We start from the raw sequence: 22,564 nt of genomic DNA, 5'->3' as shown, positions 1-22,564 counted from the left end.
AGTTGCGCCCTTGTGTGGACCTATTCTCCAGCCTTTGTTCATCATCAATCCACCTGACAAAACTCGACATGGAAGAAAAAAATCTATTCACTCTGTAAAGTAAGGCACAGACAAATGAGTCCCTGTTCAGTTTATTCAAATAATATATATATTTTTTTCTCTGTGAGTAAAACTGAGGAGGAGTCAAAGAAAGTTCATATATTAAATTCTTAAATAGATTCTTTGAATTCAAAAGTAAGGGTCAACAGGAGAGGCACGGGTGGTGGGCCTTGTCCCAGCAAACAAAGCCACCAAGGCAGTCCTGCAAATTAAGGAGGATGGCAAATCCATTTCTTAAAAAAAACTTCTCGAGGGGAAAAATATAAAATACCTAAGTTTCAAAAGCCGGACTACCTCCACACTCTTGGTTCTCTACCCCAGACTATCCTAAGATAGAATGTTTCAAGGTTAAGTTTTCAATGATTCAGCTTTTGCAACCATATGCAAATACATTCCTCATGAGCAGTCCTGTTTCGGCGATTAATAGCAAGCAATATGCTTGGATTTGAGGTCCGATTTCCACTCAAATGCAACGTTTCTTCTCTTCTGGCAACAAAGCCACTTGCAAAGATCTGAAAGGGGAGAAAAACGGGTGTTAGGCCCAGAGTCGCAATTCTGAAAGAGATATTGTATATTTATAGGTGCGATTGCAGGACAGATGGTCTTCATGCATTCATATAAGCATGTGAGATTTTCTATAGCATCCAGATGGCTGGAGAGAATTTACCTTTAAAAATGTTTCTTGGGTCCTTACCCACATCTCAACCTGTCGCCACCTGACCTCAAAGATATCACTTTTCTGATTTATGAAGAGCAGATGGCAATGATTAGCTAAAGTACCCTGTCTCTGGGACCTCATCTAAAGAGTAAAGCGAGAAACAGATCTGGCTTTCGTCAACGAGAAGGTTCAGGATTCTACTAATGAACCTGCAGAAAGAGAGAGAGGGAAATTGAGTTGGGGAAAAACTTGGAAAAAGACTGCTTTCAACGTGAGACTTCTTAGGAATTAAACGGAAGTCCTGGATCTTAGCACAACTCAGGATGGGAATGCTGAGAGTCAGGGTGACTTTGTGTCTCCAGCCTTGTGGGCTGGTGCAAAGTGGATTTCAAGAAAAATGAAAAAATATGCTGATTATTTAAAAATAAGAAAAGGAAACTAAAAATCGACTAGAGGCTAGAAGGTCTTTTACAGTTTAAAAGAATAGGCCAGATACCCAGGGAAGTTGGTCCTGGCCTCTCTGACTCCCCCAGGTTTCCCTGAGCCTGGTCAGAGAGGCTGGGGAGCATAAGGAAGTGAGCTCACTCGCTGGAGCCTTAACTCCAGGGCCCACGTCTGCCGCAAGGTCCCAGCGCTCCCACCCGGGCCGGCTCACTTCATCTCATGACCACCCTTGCAGGCGGACAGTGATGAATCCCATTCTCCAGATGGGGAAAACAGAGGCCAACAGGAGTTGAACCTCAAGTGAGTCCTTAAATCTTTGACTTCCCAAGTTCAGAACCTGCTTCCCTGCCCCTTGGCGAAACATGGATGGATAAATATGCACTTAAAATCGTTTGTGAAAAGCAAACTCTGGGGGAGATGACTTTCGGTGGCTCTGTGGCCTTAGGCCAATCAACGCCCTTCTCTGGGCTTTGGTTTTCTCCTCCATAAAATGGGACAGTCATGTCACCTGCCTCCCAGGGATGCTGAGGGTTAAAGGAGTAACACAGGAAGAGCACTCAGCCCAGTGCAGTCGGGGTTATTCTTAGACCAGAACTGCTTGCGACTATTATTACAACATTAATTGCTTTGGGCCAACCTGATGCTGTTTATAGAAGCTGGGTTGGCAGACAGCATTCTGTGCAAAATGGTTCTAGAATCCCCCCATCACACCTGTCCTCTGTACCCCCTCCCCAACGCCAGATAAACCTTTTTCTGGCTGGTTCAGCATTGATCCCTGCCCACACCCCTGATCCAGAGCTAGGAGACTAAGCCTCGATTCTATAAATAGCTCCCCAGGCTGGGGCCAGGGAAACCTCCTGATGGGGCTGGGTCAGCCCACCTTGGTGGCCACTCCTCCCCAGGGAGGCTCAGGAAGGACAAGCTTTTCAGAAAAGTGACTCCTGGGCTCAGAAGTGTCGGAAGGTCCCGGCAAAGTCCGCAGGCCTACCTGGAAATCATGAGCTTCCTAGGTGGGAAGAGGTGCTATTCTGGTTCACCTGGAGGAAGACAACACACAGAGGAAGGGTCACAGCCAAGTGGTGGTACCAGGGCCTCACTGCCCTGAGGTTCAGCCCTCAGCGTCACTGAATCGGGCACACTCCCTCACCGAGTAGCTACCGCACACCTACTATGTGCCGGGTGCTGGGGCTACTGTGGACATGATAGACCCTATCCTATCCCCACCCAGCTCACATTCTAGTGGGGACAGCCTGCTCAACAAACACATCCGTAAGACACTATTAAGTCCAGGCAATACAATGGGCTGATATGAGTGACTGGTGTTGGGGCTCCTTCAGATAAAGTGGTTCGGAGAGGCCACTACCGGGGGATGACATTTAAGGTGGAGTGTAATGAAAAACCTACATGTGTTTGCCCTTGGGTTCCTGGCACCAAGCTCCTAGAACCCTTGGAATCTCCCTAGTGAGAAAAAGCATCTTTTGTATGCAAATGAGATGATTGGTGGCTGGGGGCCCCCGGCTTCAGGATGTGGGCTTGGTTACCAAAAAGGCTAAGGCATGATTAAAGGGTTGGAAATTTCAGCGCCCTCCACCCCAACCTCTGGGGAAGGGAGGAGGCTGGAGGTTAATAACCAACAGCCAATGATTTAATCAACCATGCCTCCTTAATGAAACCTCCATAAAAATCCATAAGTGATAGGGTTCAGGGAGTCGGGGTGGGCGATCACAGGGAGGTGCCGGGAGGGTGGTGCCCCCAGAGAGGGCATGGGAGCTCCACGCCCTTCCCCCATACCTCGCCCTACACATCTCTTCCACTGGGCTGTTCCTGACTTACAGCCTTTATGATAAGCTGGTGATCTAGGAAGTAAAGTGTTTTCCTGAGTCCTGTGTGTTGTTCTAGTGAATTACCAAACCTGAGTGGGGGTGGGGCATGGGGACCCCGCAAATGTGTAGTTGGCTGGGCAGAAAGGTAGGTAGCCTGGGCATCTGAAGTGGGGGCAGTTTTGTGGGACTGGGCCCTTAACCTGTGGGGTCAGAGGCTATCTCCGGAAATCAGCGTCAGAATTGAACTGAATTACGCAACACCTAGTTGGTGTCCAGATAATCAAGAGAATTAGTTGTTGGTGTTGGAAAACACCCCATAAGCAAAGAGCTAAAAGATGAAAATGAAGCCGGCCATGCACGGATGTGGGTAGAAAAGCATTCCCAGCAGAGGGATTAGCAAAGCCCTGGAAAGGAGAGGGTGTTTGGAGTTTAGGGATTGAGTATACATTTTTGCATGAGTTGCCATTCTAACGTGTGAGCAGCTTTGTTTTGCTTGCTTCCTATCTTCCTATTTTTGGGGTTTCACGATTACCATTTTGGATGGCTACATAATATTCTATACAATGTACACACCACCATTACTCAACTGTTGCCCTAAGATTGTTTCCAAGTTTTGCAATATCCTGCAGGAGATCACGTGCACAGTGGAGGAGAAAAGGGCCGAAAGTAGGGGTTTGATGTAATTTGTGGGGCAGCTCTCCAGAAGGTGGGACTGCTCACGATGACAGAGCATATGCTATTCCTTTACATTTTGCTTCTAAGAGAGCAAAAAACAGTCCCAGGCCAGCTTGAATACGCCACACAGTGCAGGAGAGTGTAAACTGGTCCCACTCTTCTGTAAAGCAATTTTAACCTTGTAGTTCAAGAGTCTCAAAAAAGACCCTCCCATGGGGAATTCCCTGGCGGTCCAGTGGTTAAGAATCCACGATTCCACTGCAAGGGGCACGGGTATGATTCCTGGTCCAGGAACTAAGATCCCACATGCCGCACGGCCAAAAAAAAAAGACCCTCCCATCCTCTGATTCCACTCCTTAAAAATGTATCTGGGGACTTCCCTGGTGGTGCAGTGGTTAAGAATCCACCTGCCAATGCAGGAGACACCGGTTTGAGCCCTGGTCTGGGAGGATCCCACATGCCGCGGAGCAACTAAGCCCATGTGCCACAACTACTGAGCATGCGCTCTAGAGCCTGTGAGCCACAACTCTACGGAGCCCGAGTGCCACAACTACTGAAGCCTGTGAGCCTAGAGCCTGTGCTCCGCAACAAGAGAAGCCACCGCAATGAGAAGCCCGCGCACCACAACAAAGAGTAGCCCCTGCTCGCTGCAACTAGAGAAAGCCCATGCGCAGCAATGAAAACCCAATGCAACCAAAAATAAATAAATTTATAGAAGAAAATTGTATTCGAAGGGAACAATTCCATAGAGGCCCCCCCAGCCCTCGCCCCACAGAAGAGAGGGAAAATCAGGATGATAGGTGCATGACATCATTTGAAATATTGCAAAATATTGCAAAAGTTACATAGGGCAACAGTTAAGTAACTGGTGACACATAATGCATTCCAGAGAAAACTATGTAGCCATCGAAATGGCCACGTGAGACCCCCAAGATGGAAAAACAGTAAGAAAGTAAAACAAAGCAGCTCATACAATGGAATTGCAAGGAACATAAAAATGCATATCCAGGTGGGCAAAAAAAAGACTGCATGTAAAAATGAAAAGAGTTTCAGATTGTGGCTAATTCCCCTTACCCCACTTCTGTTTGTTGTTCTTGTTACATCCTCTTTGGGCTAGAACAAATAACAGATTAGTGCTGATTAAGTCTGGCAATATTTTTTCACAGTGGCAAGAGATGGGTTTCTGATTCCCACAAAGGGAGTGTGGACTCATCCCCAAAGGACCAAAATCTCATTGCCCGACCCATGAGAGTCTTGAGAGTTTCATGATTAAACTGGGGATTAGCGTAGGGTGACCCCACCCTTTCCTGGCCAAGTTAAATAAAACACACACACAAACTGAAACTACTGATTGTAGCATCACCACCCTTCCTTTAAAAAGGAGCACTTTGGCACCAAAAGGAGGATGCTATGTCAGTCCTGGGAGCGGTACTTCTTGACAAGATTCAGGGACAGCCTCCATGGACACGCCCAGGATGCATGGGAGGCCAGCCTGTGGCAATGCGTGTGGGGACACAGGACTGTATTATGTCTACTTTTGCACACATACCTGCATCACATGACCCTCATTTTTTGGTAGACTGGTGAAATTTTTGTGCTGGGCTGGGAACTGCCACTTCATACTTTTTTATTTTGGCCACACAGTGCGGCACGCAGAACTTCCCCGACCAGGGATCAAACCCACACCCCTGCAGTGAAAACACGGAATCTTAACCACTGGACCTCCAGGGAAGTCCAGGAACTGCCACTTTAAATGAAGCTGAATTTAAGGCTAGAGGCAGAAAGTTTGACAGAAAGTCGCCACTAAGTTCCTCCAACTGCTTTCAAGCCAGGGGACAAGGAAGGGACTCAGGCTGAAGGGCTACTGAGATGTCGCTCCAGGTGGATCAGACACTTGAGAGCCTCTGACCGGAATCCCACCCCCATCCAATTTTCTGATGGACAAACCATCAACCATATGAGAGAAGTGAAGTGTTCAAGGGCACAGAGGAAGCTAGTGGTGATGCAGAATTCCCCCTGGGGTTTCTGACCTGAAGATAGCCTTTCAGATTGGCTGGAGTTTTATAGTCCCCTTTCAAGACCTAGGAAAGAAAAAATTATCGCTATTGTAGAAATGACCAAAAAATAAAATTGAGTCCATCATTTGCACACCCACCCATCCACCCTCCCATCCATCTACCTCTCCATCCACCCACATCCCCCCATCCACCCTCCCATCCACGCCCCCCATCTACCCTCCCGTCCACCTACCCACCCATCTACACACCTATCCATCCATCCACCCAACCCACCCATCCGCTTATCCACCTGCTCATCCATGCATCCATCCAACAAACATGTATTAATAAGCTCCTCTTATTCCGGCGTTATTCTAAGCTCGGGGGTGGGGAGGGGGTTGGGGGCCATTACAACACTGCCCAGACAATTAGAAGTCCCATCCTCCTGGAGCTTCCGTTCTGGAGTGGGGAGGGCCAGACAATCCACAAGTGACAACAAACACAATTAAACAAGAACATATCAAACCATGGGAAGTACTACAAGGAAAGTGTGTGATTAGGAGTGCCCAGGGCGCTTCTTCTGAATGGGTGGTCAGAAAGGGCCCCTTGGAACGCATGGCCTTTGTGCTGAGACCTGAGTGACAAGGAAATCCTGCCAGGCTACGCTCTGAAGGAGAAGCATTCCAGCCAGAGGGCACAGAAGGGACAAAGGCCCTGAGGTGGGAACCAGAAAATTCCAGGCCTTTCCAATATCTCTCGAAATACAAGGCACTGGATAGACCAGCACTGTCCAATAGAATATAATGTGAACCTAGTCTGTAATTTAAAATTTTCTAGTAGCCACATTTAAAAACAAAGTGAAACAGGTGAAATTAATTCTAGTGGGTTTTTTTTTTTTTTTTTTTTTTTGGCCACACCGCGCAGCTTGTGGGATCTCAGTTCCCCAGCCAGGGATGGAACCTGGACCCTCAGCAGTGAAAGCGTGGAGTCCTTACCACCGGACCTACAGGGAATTCCCTATAGTGGTATTTTTTATTTAACCTGATATAGCTAAAATATTAATACTTCAACATGTAATTGATGGGGTTCAGGGCAGGTTGCCCCCAAATCTACCACTTTGGCATATTCATTATTTTGAATTAAAGTTATTTAAGAAACAGCCGGTGCCAGAAGGACACTCTGACCCTCCTTAGTGCCCTTGAGAGCAGGGAATAAATCTCCCAGGTGAAAGGTACCCTCCCCGCAACAGGAGGTAGAGAGCCATCCTTATCACCAGAGATGGAGAAATCAGGACCAAAAGGGCTGTGTACACAAACCTTGTTACTTCTTCAATAATTTACTACCCCAAGCCCAGATGTCTTCGTCTTATCAGTACTTCACAAATGTATTCTTTCTTCGTCTAAAAGGTATGAAAGATGCCTGCTTTGGCCCCTTCTTATGAATCTCCTATTTTTATGAGCCCCTGTATGTACAATATTAAATTTGTTTTGTCCCCTATTAATCTGTCTTATGTCAATTTCATTATCAGACCAGCCAAAGAACCTAGAAGGGAAAAAGGGAAAAGTTTTCCTTCCCTATGTAATCAATATAAAAATGATTAAGGAGAAGTTTTACATGCTTTTGGGGGGTACGAGGACCTCAAAATCCAGTGTGTGTTTCACACTTACACGGCACCTTTCAATTTGGACTCATCACATTTCACTGGTCACATTTCAGTGGCCACACAAGCCTAGTGGCTGTAATGAACAGCACAGGTACAGACAGTTTCATTAGCACTGGGATCATTTCAGAACTGAGTGTACTGCCTAGGATCCAGTACAGGAACGTTCTGTGCCTTCAGTATACACACACACACACACACACACACACACACACACACACACACACACGCACACATACACACGCACACCCTTGTGGCTTTCAACGAGGGGACTTACCTTTGTAGTTACAGCAAAACCACTGTAAAGACTAAATAAGGTGTCTGGCACTTGTTAAAACTTGTGGAACCCCCAAGGAGTAAAGCTCTTTTGTTTCGTTTTTGTTTTTCCTTTTTTTGCTTTCTTGATTTTATTTTAAAAGTACACAGGGTCACAAAACTAGAGCAAGTTTTTGGCTTTTTTTAAACCAAATTTAGTTCTTACAAATGTAAAAATCTGCCCCGTTGGATATTTAAGCCAGAAACTTGAAATACAAAAAATCACTTTTGAAAGTGACCCTATCAATTCTCTACTTGCATAGATAGATGAAGTGTCAAAATATTTCTTCTCAGTAGTACAAGTGTATTTGTCACAAAAATTCAGTTAGGGATGAGGATAAGTGAATCAGGGAATTGTGGTTCTCTTAACACTTGTGTCATTAAATAAGTTAGTAGAAAACAGAGTTTTTCTTTGGGGAGTAAACCTCTTTGGAAGAAACCCAGAGACATCTTCTGTTTTAAATAAACAACAGAGCTCCAAACAGCTGTTCCTACCCATCACTGCTCATCAGAGTTTTTTTTATACAACACCCAAGGTCAGGCCTTACTCTGGGAGCTTCTGACCCATAGTCTAGGACCTGCCAGGGGCCTCTGCCTTTTAGACGGACTTCAGAGGAGCTGGGCCCCTGGCTAAAAAAGCAGGTAAGGAGAGGCCAGCTTTCTCTGATGCCCTCATCCTGTCCCAGCCACCCCTTCTGAGAAGCATTTGGGGACTGGATTTCAAGGTCATCACCAGTTGCTGCTGCTTTTTTAATCCCGTTAATGAATTTTAAAAAATAATAAATTTATTTATTTATTTTTGGCTGTGTTGGGTCTTCATTGCTGCGCGCGGGCTTTCTCTAGTTGCAGTGAGCAGGGGGCTTCTCTTCGTTCCAGTGCACGGGCTTCTCATTGCGGTGGCTTCTCTTGTCGTGGAGCACGTGCTCTAGGCACGCAGGCTTCAGTAGTTGTGGCGCACGGGCTCTAGAGCGCAGGCTCAGTAGTTGTGGTGCACGGGCTTAGTTGCTCCGCAGCATCTGGGATCTTCCCGGACCAGGGCTCAAGCCTGTGTCCCCTGCATTGGCAGGTGGATTCTTAACCACTGCGCCACCAGGGAAGTCCCTAATCCTGTTAATGAGTTTTTTATTATGAAATATAGCATGTATACAGAAAAGTATATAAAGCGCCTAAGTACAGTTTAAAGAATGATAACTATTATTAAATAGTAAACATTGAAATTAATAATATTTAAAACAAAAATAATAAAATCATAAAAATAAGCCACATCCAGGTTGCCAACACCCATGCCCTCCATGCACTCTGGGTATCTACCTTGGATCCCTGAGTATTTCCACAAGTAGATGTTTACAAAATCAACTAATGTCGGGGGAAGAGGAAGTAATGAGACCTATAGACGGGCTTGCATTTCAAGGACAAGGGCAGAGCTGCCTACGCTCAGTGTTAGTAAACTCTCTCCGTTAAAAAGAAAGCTTGCAGGAATTCCCTGGTGGTCCAGTGGTTAAGACTCCGCACTTCCAATGCAGGCAACACGGGTTCAAGCCCTGATCAGGGAACTAAGATCCCACATGGCGCACGGCATGGCCAAAAAAATAGAAAAAGAAAGAGTGAGAGAGAGAGAGAGAGAGAGAGAGAGAGAGAAAGCTTGCACGTGTTAAGGACTTGTTGGCATCAAATGGAGTCTTTCTCCTTGAGTCCACTGAAGAATTAAAGGAGAATAAAGAGTAATGACTCTCTCCCTTTCTGATTCAATACAAGAACTGTTGGGTTGGGAGCAGGGGAGGTGAAATCGGTGAAGGGGGTCAAGATAATATAAAATAAAGCCACAGGGATGTAATGTACAGCACGGTGATTATAGTCGGTAATATTGTACTGCGTATGTTGTAAATTTGTACAGTGACAGACAGTGGGTAACTAGACTCAAATTGTAGTGATCGTTTTGCCATGTGCACAAATATCAAATTGTTCTGTCATACACCTGAAACTACAATAATATAATAAGTCAGTGATAAGGCAATAAGAGAAAGAAAAAAAAGAACTGTTTACTTTCTAAAATCAGCACGTGCTCAGAAATGCCAAACTCGGGCTTCCCTGGTGGCGCAGTGGTAAAGAATCCGCCTGCCAGTGCAGGGGACACGGGTTCGAGCCCTGGTCCAGGAAGATCCCACATGCCGCGGAGCAACTAAGCCTGTGCGCAACAACTACTGAGCCTGCGCTCTAGAGCCTGTGAGCCACAACTACTGAAGCCCATGTGCCACAACTACTGAAGCCCGTGCGCCTACAGCCCATGCTCCACAACAAGAGAAGCCACCACAATGAGAAGCCCGTGCACCGCAAGAAGAGTATCCCCTGCTCACTGCAACTAGAGAAAGCCTGCGCGCAGCAATGAAGACCCAATGCAGCCAAAAATAAATAAATTAAATAAATAAATTTAAGATGCGTGCCTTTTCTTCTCTAGTTCAACAGACCAAACACAAAGTAGTTCTCTGAAAGTAGAATCAGAGGACTTTAGAATTAATTTTTAAAAAAAAAGAGAAAAAAAGAAATGCCAAACTCAGCTTAAATTAAAACTCTGGGTCTCAATGACATAAGGGGTAGGAGGGCTCTTCCTCAGGCCTGGGTCCCATGTTCAGATATTTTCATTAACTTCGTGTCTCTGAGGAAGTCAGAACACAGCAACCAGAGTAAAGGAGAAGTGACAGTGACATGTAAATAATATCGACTTGGTAACTGTTCCACACCCAGGATTAGCCTACTTCTATGCTCCAAAAACATCTTCTCAAAGTCATTTCCCCTTGACCACCTACACTAAGGAGAACTTAAAAAGTAATTTAAACCACCCTAAACTTACATTTGTCTGAGAAGTAAATATTAAACCTTATGGGGGCAGGGACTTCCCTGGCGGTCCAGTGGTTAAGACTCTGTGCTTCCACTGCAGGGGACATGGTTTCAATCCCTGGTTGGGGAATTAAGATCCCACATGCCTCGAGGCAGGGCCAAAAATAAATAAATAAAATTAAAAATTAAACCTTACGGGGGCCATAAAGGGACCTATCATTGATTTATTCACACCCAGTCTCAACAGAGACTTGAAGTGCTTTACAAACAGACGAACAAACAGCCAGGGAAGCAGGGGGAAAAGGGTAAATCAAAGTAGAGAAATAGGATGGAATTAGCGCACGAATGGGCCTGCCGTGAGATGCTATACAGTGTGAGAGGCAGGCTACCAGTTGGTTTTGAGCTTCCTTGTGGCCCAAGCAAAAATGGAAATACAAGCAGCCATCCGAATCACCGTGTCCCTGAGACAGAAACAGACCAGCTGCATAGGAATCAAGAAACTAAGTGTTTTCTGGGGTAGCTGGAGCCTCCACCCCCACCACAGCCTGAGCACGCATCTCCCCGTGTGCATGTGCACTCACCCGGTGTGTGTTGTTGATGACGATGGGATCGGGGTTGCCGTAGTTGGGCGGGTTTGCATAGGGGTCATAGCCAAGCCGAGCCAGCATGGGGGCGATCTGGGCCATGTCCCTCAACACATCCCCAGGGATGTGGCCAGTCCACTTGGAGAGAGCTTCCAGGTTCACGGGCTTGATGACCTGGTCTGTGGATCGCTCGATCCTGGGGAGAGAGGACGGGCTGGACGGGGCACGGGCAGACCCGGGTGGTGCTCAGGTGGGCTCCCTGCTCAGGGACTCTGGGGCAGCAGGAAAGGTTGGGGGGACTGGTCCCCAGGGCCCACTCGGCTCTTATCAAGTATAAGAATGTGGGCAAGTCATATGGCCTCCTCATACCTGCTCTGTACAATGGGGATAAAAGCATGGGGTGGGAAGCTGGGAGAAAGGGCTAGACAAGGCACACCACTTCAGTGGTGTTGAAATTCTGCTTCCTTGACCTCTCTGACTTTTTAAAAATTACTTTTTATTTATATGACTAAGATGAGTATTTTGTTCTTGAGAAGTAATTCGAAGACACAAATGGTAAGGCGAATAGCCCCCCTGGGGTCACCACTCTGAGTCCTTCAGCTCCCTACAGGGACCTGACCACAGCATTCTGAAGCGTACCCTACCAATCTGTTTTCTGTACTTTTAAAAACAGAGTGGCTAAGCGCAGACTCAGGGGCCAGACTGCCTGGGTGCAGATGCCAGCTCTACCAACACTGGCTGTGTGGCCTTGGGAGACTGACTGAACCTCTCTGAGCCTCAGTGTCCTCACCTGTAAAATGGGAATCATAATAGTACTTACCTCACGGGGCTGTTCTGAGGAGTAAATGAGGTAATAATAAAAGCGTATCTGGTACATTTTAAGGTCTCAGTGTTAGCTCTCTCTTTCTCCCTCTCCCACACATATACACACTGAAAATCTGTGGTTTTGCTTGCAGATTTAAAAACAGAAATTATATACTATACATAGTACTGGTTTGTAGGTGGGTTTTTTTTTTCCCCTGCTCTCTCAATACCTCATTCTTTTTCCATTCCCCTAAAGATGGATATTTACGTTGTTTTCATTTTGCTGTTAGGATGAAACAGTCATCATCTTATATGTGCTTCCTCGCTCTCCCATACAACAGGGTTACCAAGCTGTGTGAGTCATGATGACCTTATCAATTATAGTTCAGAGGCTTTACAGGATACAGGGTGGGGAACTCCTAGGATCGAGGACCTATTTCTAGATGCTTCCATCCCAACTAAGAGATAACTTGGGAACAAAGAACAGAAGCAAACAGATGGAGCAAAAGGAAGATGCGAAGGGGGGGTGAGGGGAACTGGGGAGGGGAGAGGGTGTGGACTGGTGGGGAGGGCATGGATCTGGAGTCTGAAGACCCGGATTTAAATCTCAACTCTAGCCAGTGTGTCAAAAAATCACAAATACGGTTCTAGGTATTTTCACCATAAACGTCTTCACTGTAAGCAGTTTCACCCCACAATTGGCCATAAGGCCATTCTGCCATAAGGGATAAAATCACTGGTTGACAGCTACATTACACGAGAAAATGATAACATATCAGTTTCTGCAAATCCTTCGGTGAGCTAATCCAAGCCAGATTCTGTTAGAATTTTCACCGTTTTCAAGACACATCAGGGATCCAGTAACCATTCCTTTCTGAGGGGACAGGAGGAGCTTGCTGCTTCTTTTGCCTCTTTTTTTTTTTAATTGAAGTATTTACAATGTTGTGTTAGTTTCTGGTATACAGCAAAGCGATTCAGTTATACATACGTGTGTGTGTGTGTGTGTGTGTGTGTGTGTGTTCTTTTTCATATTCTTTTCCATTATGGTTATTACAGGATATTGAATATAGTTACCTGTGCTATGCTGCAGGTCCTTGTTGTTGACCTATTTTATATACAGTAGTGTGTATCTATTAATCCCAAACTCCCAATCCATCCCTCCCCTACGCCCTTTCCCCTTTGGTAATCCTAAGTTTGTTTTCTACATCTGTGAGTTTGTTTCTTTTTCATGAATTAAGTTCATTTGTGTCATATTTTAGATCCTACATATAAGTGATATCAGACGGTATTTACCTTTCTCCATCTGACTTAATTCACTTAGTATGATAATCTCTAGGTCCATCCATGTGGCTGCAAATGGCTTTATTTCATTCTTTTTTGTGGCTGAGTACCATTCTATTGTATATACGCCACATCTCCTTTATCCATTCATCTGTCAATGGACACAGGCTACTTCCATGTCTTGGCTACTGTGAGTAGTGCTGCTATGAACATGGCCACCAATGTCTAATACTGTGTGATAAATCTGGCAAAGATGGCAGGAGAGAGAAAGTAAGTGTATCTAAATTAGCTAAAGGATCATCATTAATGCTCTCAAAGGCAGCTGTCCCTTTCCTATGAACCACACAGCTCAGTAACCTTTTGGTTTTGACAGGTGGGAGGGATAACTGTGCTCAATGAAGTATTTGCAGAAACTGATATGTTATCATTTCCTAGAGTAATGAAACCAGAACTGTCAATCAACCAGTGATTTCATCTTTTATAACAAAACGCTTGTTGCAAAGATGTTTACAGTGGACATACCAGACACGATCAAACGTGTGCCTGGCCTTTGCCACAACCCTTGTGTCTCCAGGACTTCACAGGACAGAAATCACATAGATACCTCCCAGAATTTGGATAGGAGCCAGGCTTGATACGAGTCAATAAACAAAGTGCCCAAAAACATTTGTTAAACAGAATATGGTGATCGTGTAGTGGAATATTATGCAGCCATGCAAAATGATGTCACTGCAGAGTGCTGGGGGCCATGGGCAAGCGTCCCAAATACAAGGTGAAGAAAGGTTACACAGGAACATGACCAGCAGGACTCCAGTTTTATCAATATACCCTGATCAAGGACCAGCAAGCCACAAATCAAAATCTGGGTGTTGGGATTATGGGTGGTTTTTCTTTCCTGTTCTATGTATTTTCCCAATTTCCTGCAATCAGGATGTATTCCTTTGGTCATCTGATGTCTTGTCATGATGATTTACAAAAATCCCGGCTCCAGCACCAACTGGTGGGGGTACCCAGCCCATGGGCACTTCGCTGCCAGGAGCTGCTGAGAGCCTCCCGCTCTGCTCAGGGATCAGGAGCTCTTGGGGGCAGAGCCTGGGAGGGTCCAGCCATGAAAGAAATGGGAGGCGTTGTCCCAGGAAGGACCGCCCTTCCACTGGGCTGTTAAAGATGCTTGCAACTGACCAGGATGGAGACGTGGGGATGGCACACTCTGGTGCTGCACTGTCTCAGGAAAGGGACAGCCTCCTCAAAGGAGGAAGGCAGACAGCAAGGGACAGAAAGGGAGGGAGGATGGGTCCCAGCCACGGAGGGCTTGAGAACACAGGCACTGGAGTCCAACAGACCTGCGTTCAAATCCTGGCACCACCCTTTGCTAGCTGTGTGGCCTTAGGCCAGTAACTTTCCTGAGACTCAGTTTCTCCATCTGTAAAATGGGGATAAGAGCAGTTCCTATGTTCTAGGTGGCTGTGGGGATTAAAGGAATAATGATTGTTTGTGGCTTCACTCAGTGCTGGCCACACAGCAGACACTCAATAAACGAGAGTGATGAGTATTCCAATAAAAGCAAGATCAACACTGAAACGATGATAACGGGAATAAACCACCTAACGTGTATTAACCCATTTGATGTTCACACGTGAACATAGGTAGATTCTATCCCTATGCTACAGATGAGGAAATGAAAGCACAGAGAGGGAGAATTACTTGCTCAAGGTCACACAGCTAAAAATGGCAGACCTGGGATTCAAACCCAGACAGCCTGGTTCCAGAAACTATACTCTCAACCTTTACCTGCTACAGCTCACTACAAAGCATATTCACAGTTTGGAGAGGAGTGACTGCCCCATTTTTTGGATAATAAAGCCGAAATTCAGAGAGGTACAGTGACTTATTCAATGCCACAGAGCTATGAGGTGGGAGATCTGGTTCAAGGCTGTGCTCTTAACCACTCTCTTCCCAGATCTTCTCCAGTACAACAGAGGAGGCTCAGAGAGGCACAGTGACTTGCCCAAGGCCACACAGCTTGGAGGGGCAGAGCCGACCTTCCCACTGAGCGTCTCTGACTCCGGGATCAGGGGTCTGAGCGGAAGGTGGGGGCTCCACTCACTTGGACAGGGAGACGCCGCCGGGCTTGCCGATGAGGTCCTCATGGTGCAGGACGGAGTCGCTCCAGGAGATGCCGAGGAAGTCGAGGATGAGCTTGAGGGAGCGCCGGGGGTGCAGTACCAGCTGCTCGTAGTACACGGGCAGGCACTTGTCCTCGCCCACCTCCATGCACTGGGCATACATCACCTCAATGGCCTTGTTCCACTTGGCGAGGCAGTCACGGTAGCTGCTGAGGTCGAAGCCGGCAATGGTGACCTTGCGGGTGATCATGGAGTGCACGGAGGCCCGGCCGTCCCGCACCATCAGCAGGAACTTGGAGTTGGGGAACAGGCGCGACAGGTAGACAGAGGACTTGAGCGTGAAGGGGTCCTTGTTGCAGAGGACGCGGGCCGGCTCTCCGTGCTTGGCGATCACCTCCAGGATGAAGGCCTGCATGGCGGCGTCCAGCACCTCATCTGTCACACCCGCCTCGTCCAGCCGCAGCTTCTCCCGGCCCGACTTGGACCAGGCCTGGCGCATGGCCAGCACGCGGGGGATGATGCGGGTCTCCTCCCCGCAGCGCACCTCGGGGTGGGCGTCCAGCATCGCACGCATGAGCGTGGTGCCACTCCGGGGCACGCCCCCCACGAAGATGAGCGGCATGGCCTTGCCGTAGCGGTACTCCACGTGGTCCGTGCCCACCATCACCAGGTCCTCCTGCTCCGGCCGCATGGCCCGCCGGGGGCCCCGGGGGCCCCCCAGTGCCACCCGGCACTCCAGCACCTGCTGCCCCAGCTGGACCGCCAGCACCAGGGCCAGGGCGAAGCCGGCTGCCAGCAGTGCCCTCCGCACCGACAGGCGCATGCTGGGCCCGGGGCGGGGGGCGCGCTTCAGCGACAGGTGGGCGGGAGCCCCGCCGGGCTCACATCTGGGGAGAGAGAGGGACACGGGCGGTCAGGGAGGCCTGCGGGCTGCAGGCGCTGTACCATCCAGACCCCAAGAGCGGCAAGTATGAGGGTGCTGACGTTCAGAGCAGAACGCTGCATCCATCCTAATTCATGAGGTCCTCCAACAACCGTAAGCGTAGCTGTTATTATTACCTCAGGGGGCCCGATGTCCTGGGTTCAAATCCCTCCTGGCTACTTCCTAGCTGTGAGATCTTGCCCAGTTCCTTAACCACTCAATGCCTCAGTTTCCCCAACTGATAAATGGAAAGAGTAATAATTCTTTCAAAAATGGACTTTCTTGAAATATATTTATGTGAAATTCTTTGAAATGTGAAAATAATAAAGCACTAGAACATCAGATTTCAGCAGCACACTCGTTTGATAAACACATGGGTTTTGCCTGTTTTGTTCACGGCTGTCTCCCCAGCTCCTAGCGCGGTGCCTGGCCCCTAGTAGATGCTTAACAAATATTTACAGAACGTGCTTGGGTCCAATGAGCGTGGCCTGGCACAGAGTAAGTGCTAGGAAATGATTATGGTACAGCGAGGAGGGAACCAAGGTACAGAGCGACTGTTCACCGTTGTCCAGCTGGAAAGCGGCCAAGCCAGGGTCCATGATTCTGACCCAGGCCAGCAGGCTCATCAGCCGGCTCTGTGTCTGCTCTGAGTGACCACAGTCTGCCTCTGCAGGAGAGGCTTTTCAGAAGGTGCAAAATATCCTGGTCTGGGCTTCTTCCAGAATCGCCGTCCGTTCGTTCAGCCTTCACTCGGAAGCAATAAAAAGGTTTCAGGCACCTGCTTGAGGCTGGAGACAGGACAGTGGACAAGACAGCCAGGCCTCTGGCTTCAAGGAGCTTACAACTGAGTGGGGGATGTGGACGGTACACAAGCTACCGCCAGACTGTGATAATGGCTTGCAAAGAAATAAGCTGGACACCATGAGAGAGATCAAGAAGGGGAAGGAAGAGGGAGGTTAAGGAGGACTTCTTGGAGGAGGTGACGTCCAAGCTGAGACCTGGATGAGAGGGAGCTGGCGGTGTGAAAATGTGTGGGAAGGGGGCTCCAGGCACAGGGAACGGAGAGTGCAAAACCCCAAGATGGGAGAGAGAGGGTTTGGTGTGTTCAAGAACCTGAGAGGAGGCTTCTGGGGCTGGAGGGGAGGGAAGGGGAAGATGGTGTGCAGTTGCCAGGCATGTCCTCAGGGGATGGGGAAGGAGTTGGACTTACTCTACGGGCAGCCCCTGGGGAGAGGGCCTGCAGGGGTGGGAACGGAGGCGGGGAGGTCAGTCAGGAGGCTCCTGCCCGTGTCCTGCGGAGACTTGGGGATGCTCAGACTGGGGGGGGTGACATGCGAACAGGGGGAGGGGATGACTTAGGACATGAATTATGACCCTGAGCCTAGCTCCTCACCCCTCCCAAATGTCACTAATAAAGATGATGAGACCTCAATGCCAATTCTTTAGGTAGGGGCTGGTTTCAAAGAGTGGGGGTCCACCCAGCCCAGCCACCCCTTCTCTAGTCACTCAAATGTCAGATCTATCCTCCTCCCCAATTCACCCTCAAGGCCCTTTGATTACGCAACCTCAGCCCAACGCAAAAGGTGCAGACCCAGATGCTGGACAGACAGCCCACCTCCGACCACCCAGCCCTTCTCTGCCTCACCCCCACTGTGTTTCAGAACCTTCGTTTCCTCTCTCACCTCTTTCTAGAATCCAAGTGAGGGCCTGAGGTCTCTGGGCATTCAAGGAGTCAGACAGACCTGGTTCAAATCCCAGCTCTGCCATTTCCTGTGTGGCTGTGTGAGCTTGGGCAACAGACTTCACTTCTCTGAGCCTCATCTGTAAAATGGGTCTAAGAGTGTCCACCTCAAAGGGCTATTATGAACATTAAATGACCCCCTTTAAGAACTTAAGAATGTGCCCGGCACATTGGGAGCATTTGAAAGAATATTAGCCATGATCACTGACTGGTTATTCATTTACCCCAACATTTCATGAGTTCCTACTGTGTGCGGGAGTTGGGCTATGGAGTTAGGAGACACAGCCTCAGCCCCCCGAGTCCACTCATACTGTGGACCCACACTAGGGAGGGGGTGACAGGTTCGACCTGTGTAGGTGAGGGAAGGCTTCCTGTAGGAGGCAGCCCTTGTGCTGAGTTCTAAGCAGTGGACAGGGAAGTTCTGAACAGCCAGGTGGAGATGAGAGAGAAGGGAGTTCCTGGCAAAGGGAACAACCAGTGCAAAGTAACAGGCAGGAAAGAGCCCAGCATGCCGGGGGGCTTCAGGTGGCTTGGCGGATGGGACAGGGTCTGAAGGGAAAGGAGTGGGAGGCGGCCTTCTTCTTTGGATGGGAGGTTCACCGGAAACCACTAAAGGACCCGGCTGGCAGCTGGACCAATCCACCCACGAGGGCCTGGGCTGCCTGGGGCCCCTCAGGCCATAGCAAGTGGAAAATAAACATCAAAGCTGAAGAAGCACACAGCCTGGGGCCTGGGGTCGAAACTGCGAAGAGGCCCTGGCATTTCCTGGCCATGTGTCTTTGGGAGAGTCACTTCCTCCATCTAAGCCACAGTTTCCTCAGCTACAAAGACGGGTGGGTCCACTGACCTCAAAGGCTGCTGTGAGGATTCTAGAAGCAACTGACAAAGCAAAGATGAGTCTCATCCGGGGGTTGCTGGCTTCTCTGAGCATCAGAAAATAGCTGGGGACCCTCTCCCCAGAAACCTGAGCCTATCATATGCTGCTGAAACTGTTGGCAGTTAATGTGTACACTGGATTCATGTCTGGCATGGGGAAATCTAATTCCAGGGCTACTTTCAGCGGGGAAGCAGGCTGGACAGGACACAAAGTCCCTCAGAAATCCCTCTATGGAGCTCTCGGCTTCTTTAAATGCTCCCTGAAATTCTCCCCTTAGACCTGAGAGTAGAATTCTGCCAATGATTATTATTTCAGTGTCAAAACCCTGGGGGACTGTCAATCACACTTTAGCTTGAATTAGTACAATCACCCTTTCTTCCTGACACTTGGTGGGGAGTGAGAGACTGAAGCTTTGGGGAACAGATGGTGATGGGGGATGCAGAGAAAGGGAGAAAAGGGGATAATTTGGGAAAGTGGTTTCCAAAAAGGATAGACACAGTGTGCCTGCCCGTGTGTGTGTGTGTGTGTGTGTGTGTGTGTTTATGTACTCTTCGAGCTTCTGTTTGGGGTTGGAAGTGACTTGGATACTAAACACCAGGGGAAAAGGCCTGGAAGAAGGGATAGACAGAATTTTTTTAAATGTTATCAACTCATGAGTTTTGCTTAATACTGAGCATTCATCTGGCTACAGCACTTCAAAACAAAGCACTGAGTTGTGTGTTTTTACATTGACTGAGCACGTCCTCTGCTAAAGCTTATGCCATGCCTCACGTAGCGGGATCCTCTCCGCCACCTCTGGGGTAGGGATGCCTCCCGCCCAGCAAGCAGCTCAGAGAGAAGAGGCAACTTGCCCGAGATGGATGGCATGGCTGGAGTGGCAGGCCTGGGTCAGACCAGGCTGCGGCTGAGCTGTTCACTGTCCTTGGACAGCACCCAGCGAAGGGCTCATCTCAGTCGCCAGGAGAAAACAGCTCAAAGCGGGCAAGTCAGCCGTGAGGAGGAGACTGCACAGACCTGGAGGATGGCTTGAGAAGCAAAGGCAGGGCCACTTGGCAGAGGGAAATCAGCTGGGAGCCTACGAAGCAGAAGGTGGCCTCCTGACCACCCAGAATCAGAGACTCCGCCCATTCCAGGAAGGGCCAGAGGGCCCAGCCCAGGGACTCCGGCCTGCCCTCCGTCCCCATCACCCTGTTGGACCCTGTCGAGGGAGGTGTCCCGGCATCCTGGCAGTGAGGATGGTGGCTAAGACCCTCAGACTTGGAGTCTTATAGCCCCAGGTTCAAATCCAGCCCCTGCCACTTGCCAGCTGGAGAGCCGGACAAGAGACTTCGCTTCTCTGAGCTTCTGTTTTCTCCTCCAAGAACGGGGGGATGCTAAGAAGCTTTGCTCAGGGAGCTGTTATGAGGTTCAGGGAGCTTCTGTGTGAAGGGCAAAGCACGCACGCCACGAACACTGAGGCTGGAAGGTGGCACGCAGACGGCTGGGTTCTGGCCGTGCTTGAATCTGCCCACGAATGCCCGGTAAGTCCTGCCTGCTCGGGGACTCGGCCTTCTCCCATCACCGGGAGAATCACTCTCCTAAGGGGTGAGGAAGAACAGAGGCCTGCCCTCTCCACGCTGCTGGGATCCAGCTTTGTCTGGATTTCTAACAGAGGAGAGAGCTGCCTGGGGGAGTTTGCTCGGCTGCCCAATCAGGAGGCTGGGGGCTGTCCCTGGAGGAGCCGGGTCTCTGGGGGACCTTCGGGAAGCACTTACCTCCCCTGGACACTCTCATCCCTGGGATCTAGCCCTCGTGGCTGCTTGCTAAGACTCTCCACGGGTTGAGCCCTGCAGAGGCAGAAGAGACGCTGCATTAGGTGCAGTAGGGGTGGGTGCTATGGAGAGGGGCTGGGCCCCCTCGGAGGGGCAGAAGGGGATGCTGGGCTTCCCAAGGGTGCCCGACAGTGACTCTGGGAGACGAGCGGCAAGGCAGGGACAGGCCACCTCCGCCCAAGGTGTTGAAGCTGGGGTCTAAATTCACTGATTCAGCCAGGGAGTGAACTGGCTCACTTCTCAGGCAGAGGGGTGTCAGCTGAGAACCTGAGCTAAGGCACTGCTGCCTTAGGAAGTAATGGGTCTCTTACAACCGGGCTCTCCCTTCTTCTTGGCCCAGGGAACTTGGACTTCAGGAAAAGTAAATATAACAAGAAGCAACAACCACCACCACTGTACCACGAATCACCATCTGGAATTGCTGGGTATGGTTGAACAGGCTGCGCACTGCTCAACTCCAAAGGGCACTGCGTACCCAGCCTATGACAAATATGGCGCCCCCTGGAGTTGGACAATGCCGTGCCGCCACTGCCACCTAACACTGACCAAATGCCTGCTGTGAGTGCCTTGTGCCATTTAATCCCCCAACGAGGAAAGTACGATACTCCCAATTTTACAGGTGAGGAAATGACACCAAGAGGAAGAGCAACTGACCCGGGGAACCAGGATCGCCATCCACATCTGTGAGGCTCTGACGCCCAGCTCTTAACCACTGCATTAAAGGAATGGGCCGTGAACTCATGGGGTCCGGCATGAAGCCTGGCTGATGGGGAACCAATGGGATCCTGGTGTACATGTCACTGCTATGCCCTTACCATTTACTGGGGGAGGGGGTGGGTGGCAGATTTTTAGTCCAATTCTCGCCTTCTCCCATTTTACAGATGTGAAAATTGAGGTTTGGGAGCAAAAATCTCTTCACAGAGTCACAGAGTCTGAGGCTCAACTTCCCTCTGCTTAGTCCCAGCCCAAGAGGTGGGGTGGGGGGGGTTAAGGATGCAGCTCTGGAGTTGGATGATTCCCTGACTAGGTAGATTGTTGTTCTTCCGAGCCTCGGTTTTCCTATGCTGTAAAATGGGCTATTGGGAGGTTTATACAAGACAATAGCAAATACTCAAAAATCTCAGCAATTATTTTATTTGTGCCATGATGCAAATACATTGGGCATAGGACCATTTTTGGGGTCCTCTTTCCCTTCCTATTCGCTCTCTCCTTGCCTCTATACAGTTTTTTTTCCTCTCCCTGAAATACCCGGGATTAGTATATCTAACCCCAGGAGGAGAAGGGTTCCCAGACCCTCCCCCTCCTCCCAGCTACAGAATACACAGGCTTGGCATTCCCAGGGCATATGGGTGGCCAGTGAAGAGAAGCCTGGTTCTTGGAATAACAACAACAAACACAATTAGGGGCCAGGGCCCTTGAAGCTTTTCCGGAGACGAGATGGCTCAGGCCCAGCTGCCCTCAGGCGGCCCTTGAAATGCCAGAGAGTTCAAGAGGCCTGCCAGGCGGGCAGCTCCCACGGCCCCTTTCGGGGTGGTGAAACGGGGCTGTCAGAGCCTTCAGTCACTCAGAGCTGTGACGCCAAGACTCCGACATGACGCTTTAGCCACAGGTCAGTATTTCAATTTAAATCAAGTAAAATGGGGACCTCCCTGGTGGCGCAGTGGTTAAGAATCCACCTTCCAATGCAGGGGACACGGGTTCGAGCCCTGGTCCAGGAAGATGCCACATGCCATGGAGCAACTAAACCCGTGTGCCACGACCACTGGGCCTGCACTCAAGAGCCTGCGAGTCATAACTACTGAGCCCACATGCCACAACTACTGAAGCCCACGCATCTAGAGCCCGTGCTCCACAACAAGAGAAGCCACCGCAATGAGAAGCCCACGCACCTCAATGAAGAGTAGCCCGCGCT

The 22,564-nt window shown here is 49.2% G+C and overlaps 1 protein-coding gene across 2 annotated transcripts; it reads right to left on the bottom strand.

The window, feature by feature from the left end:
* Positions 1-504: 504 nt before the first annotated feature.
* On the bottom strand, positions 505-20,663 carry TPST2 (tyrosylprotein sulfotransferase 2). 2 transcript variants are annotated; one of them, XM_082852540.1, is made up of 7 exons: positions 20,596-20,663; positions 15,283-16,188; positions 11,088-11,286; positions 5,730-5,780; positions 4,774-4,812; positions 2,190-2,238; positions 505-611 (listed from the first exon to the last, which is right to left on the bottom strand). In XM_082852540.1, the coding sequence occupies exons 2-6, from the start codon at positions 16,122-16,124 to the stop codon at positions 2,197-2,199; spliced, it is 1,173 nt and encodes a 390-aa protein (XP_082708666.1). In that variant the 5' UTR covers positions 16,125-16,188; positions 20,596-20,663; the 3' UTR covers positions 505-611; positions 2,190-2,196. The 2 variants fall into 2 exon arrangements, with proteins under 2 accessions (XP_082708666.1, XP_082708667.1); XM_082852541.1 differs by lacking the exon at positions 4,774-4,812.
* Between the last annotated feature and the right edge of the window lie 1,901 nt (positions 20,664-22,564).

Source organism: Leucopleurus acutus, assembly GCF_964270905.1.
Source record: "Leucopleurus acutus genome assembly, chromosome: 13".
Lineage (NCBI taxonomy): Eukaryota > Metazoa > Chordata > Mammalia > Artiodactyla > Delphinidae > Leucopleurus > Leucopleurus acutus.
This window is presented reverse-complemented; position numbering and strand designations above follow the sequence as displayed.

What these genes read in the sequence shown, in the direction of transcription:
- TPST2 (XM_082852540.1), bottom strand. Translation starts at nt 16,124, where the DNA reads ATGCGCCTGTCGGTGCGGAGGGCACTGCTGGCAGCCGGCTTCGCCCTG. An exon ending in TCATCAACAACACACACCGG is followed by an intron (nt 5,781 to 11,087) that starts GTGAGTGCACAT and finishes TTTCTTTCCTAG; the next exon opens with GTCTTGAAAGGGGACTATAA. An exon ending in ATCTGAAAGGCTATCTTCAG is followed by an intron (nt 4,813 to 5,729) that starts GTCAGAAACCCC and finishes TATTTGTTCTAG; the next exon opens with CCCAAAGAGGATGTAACAAG.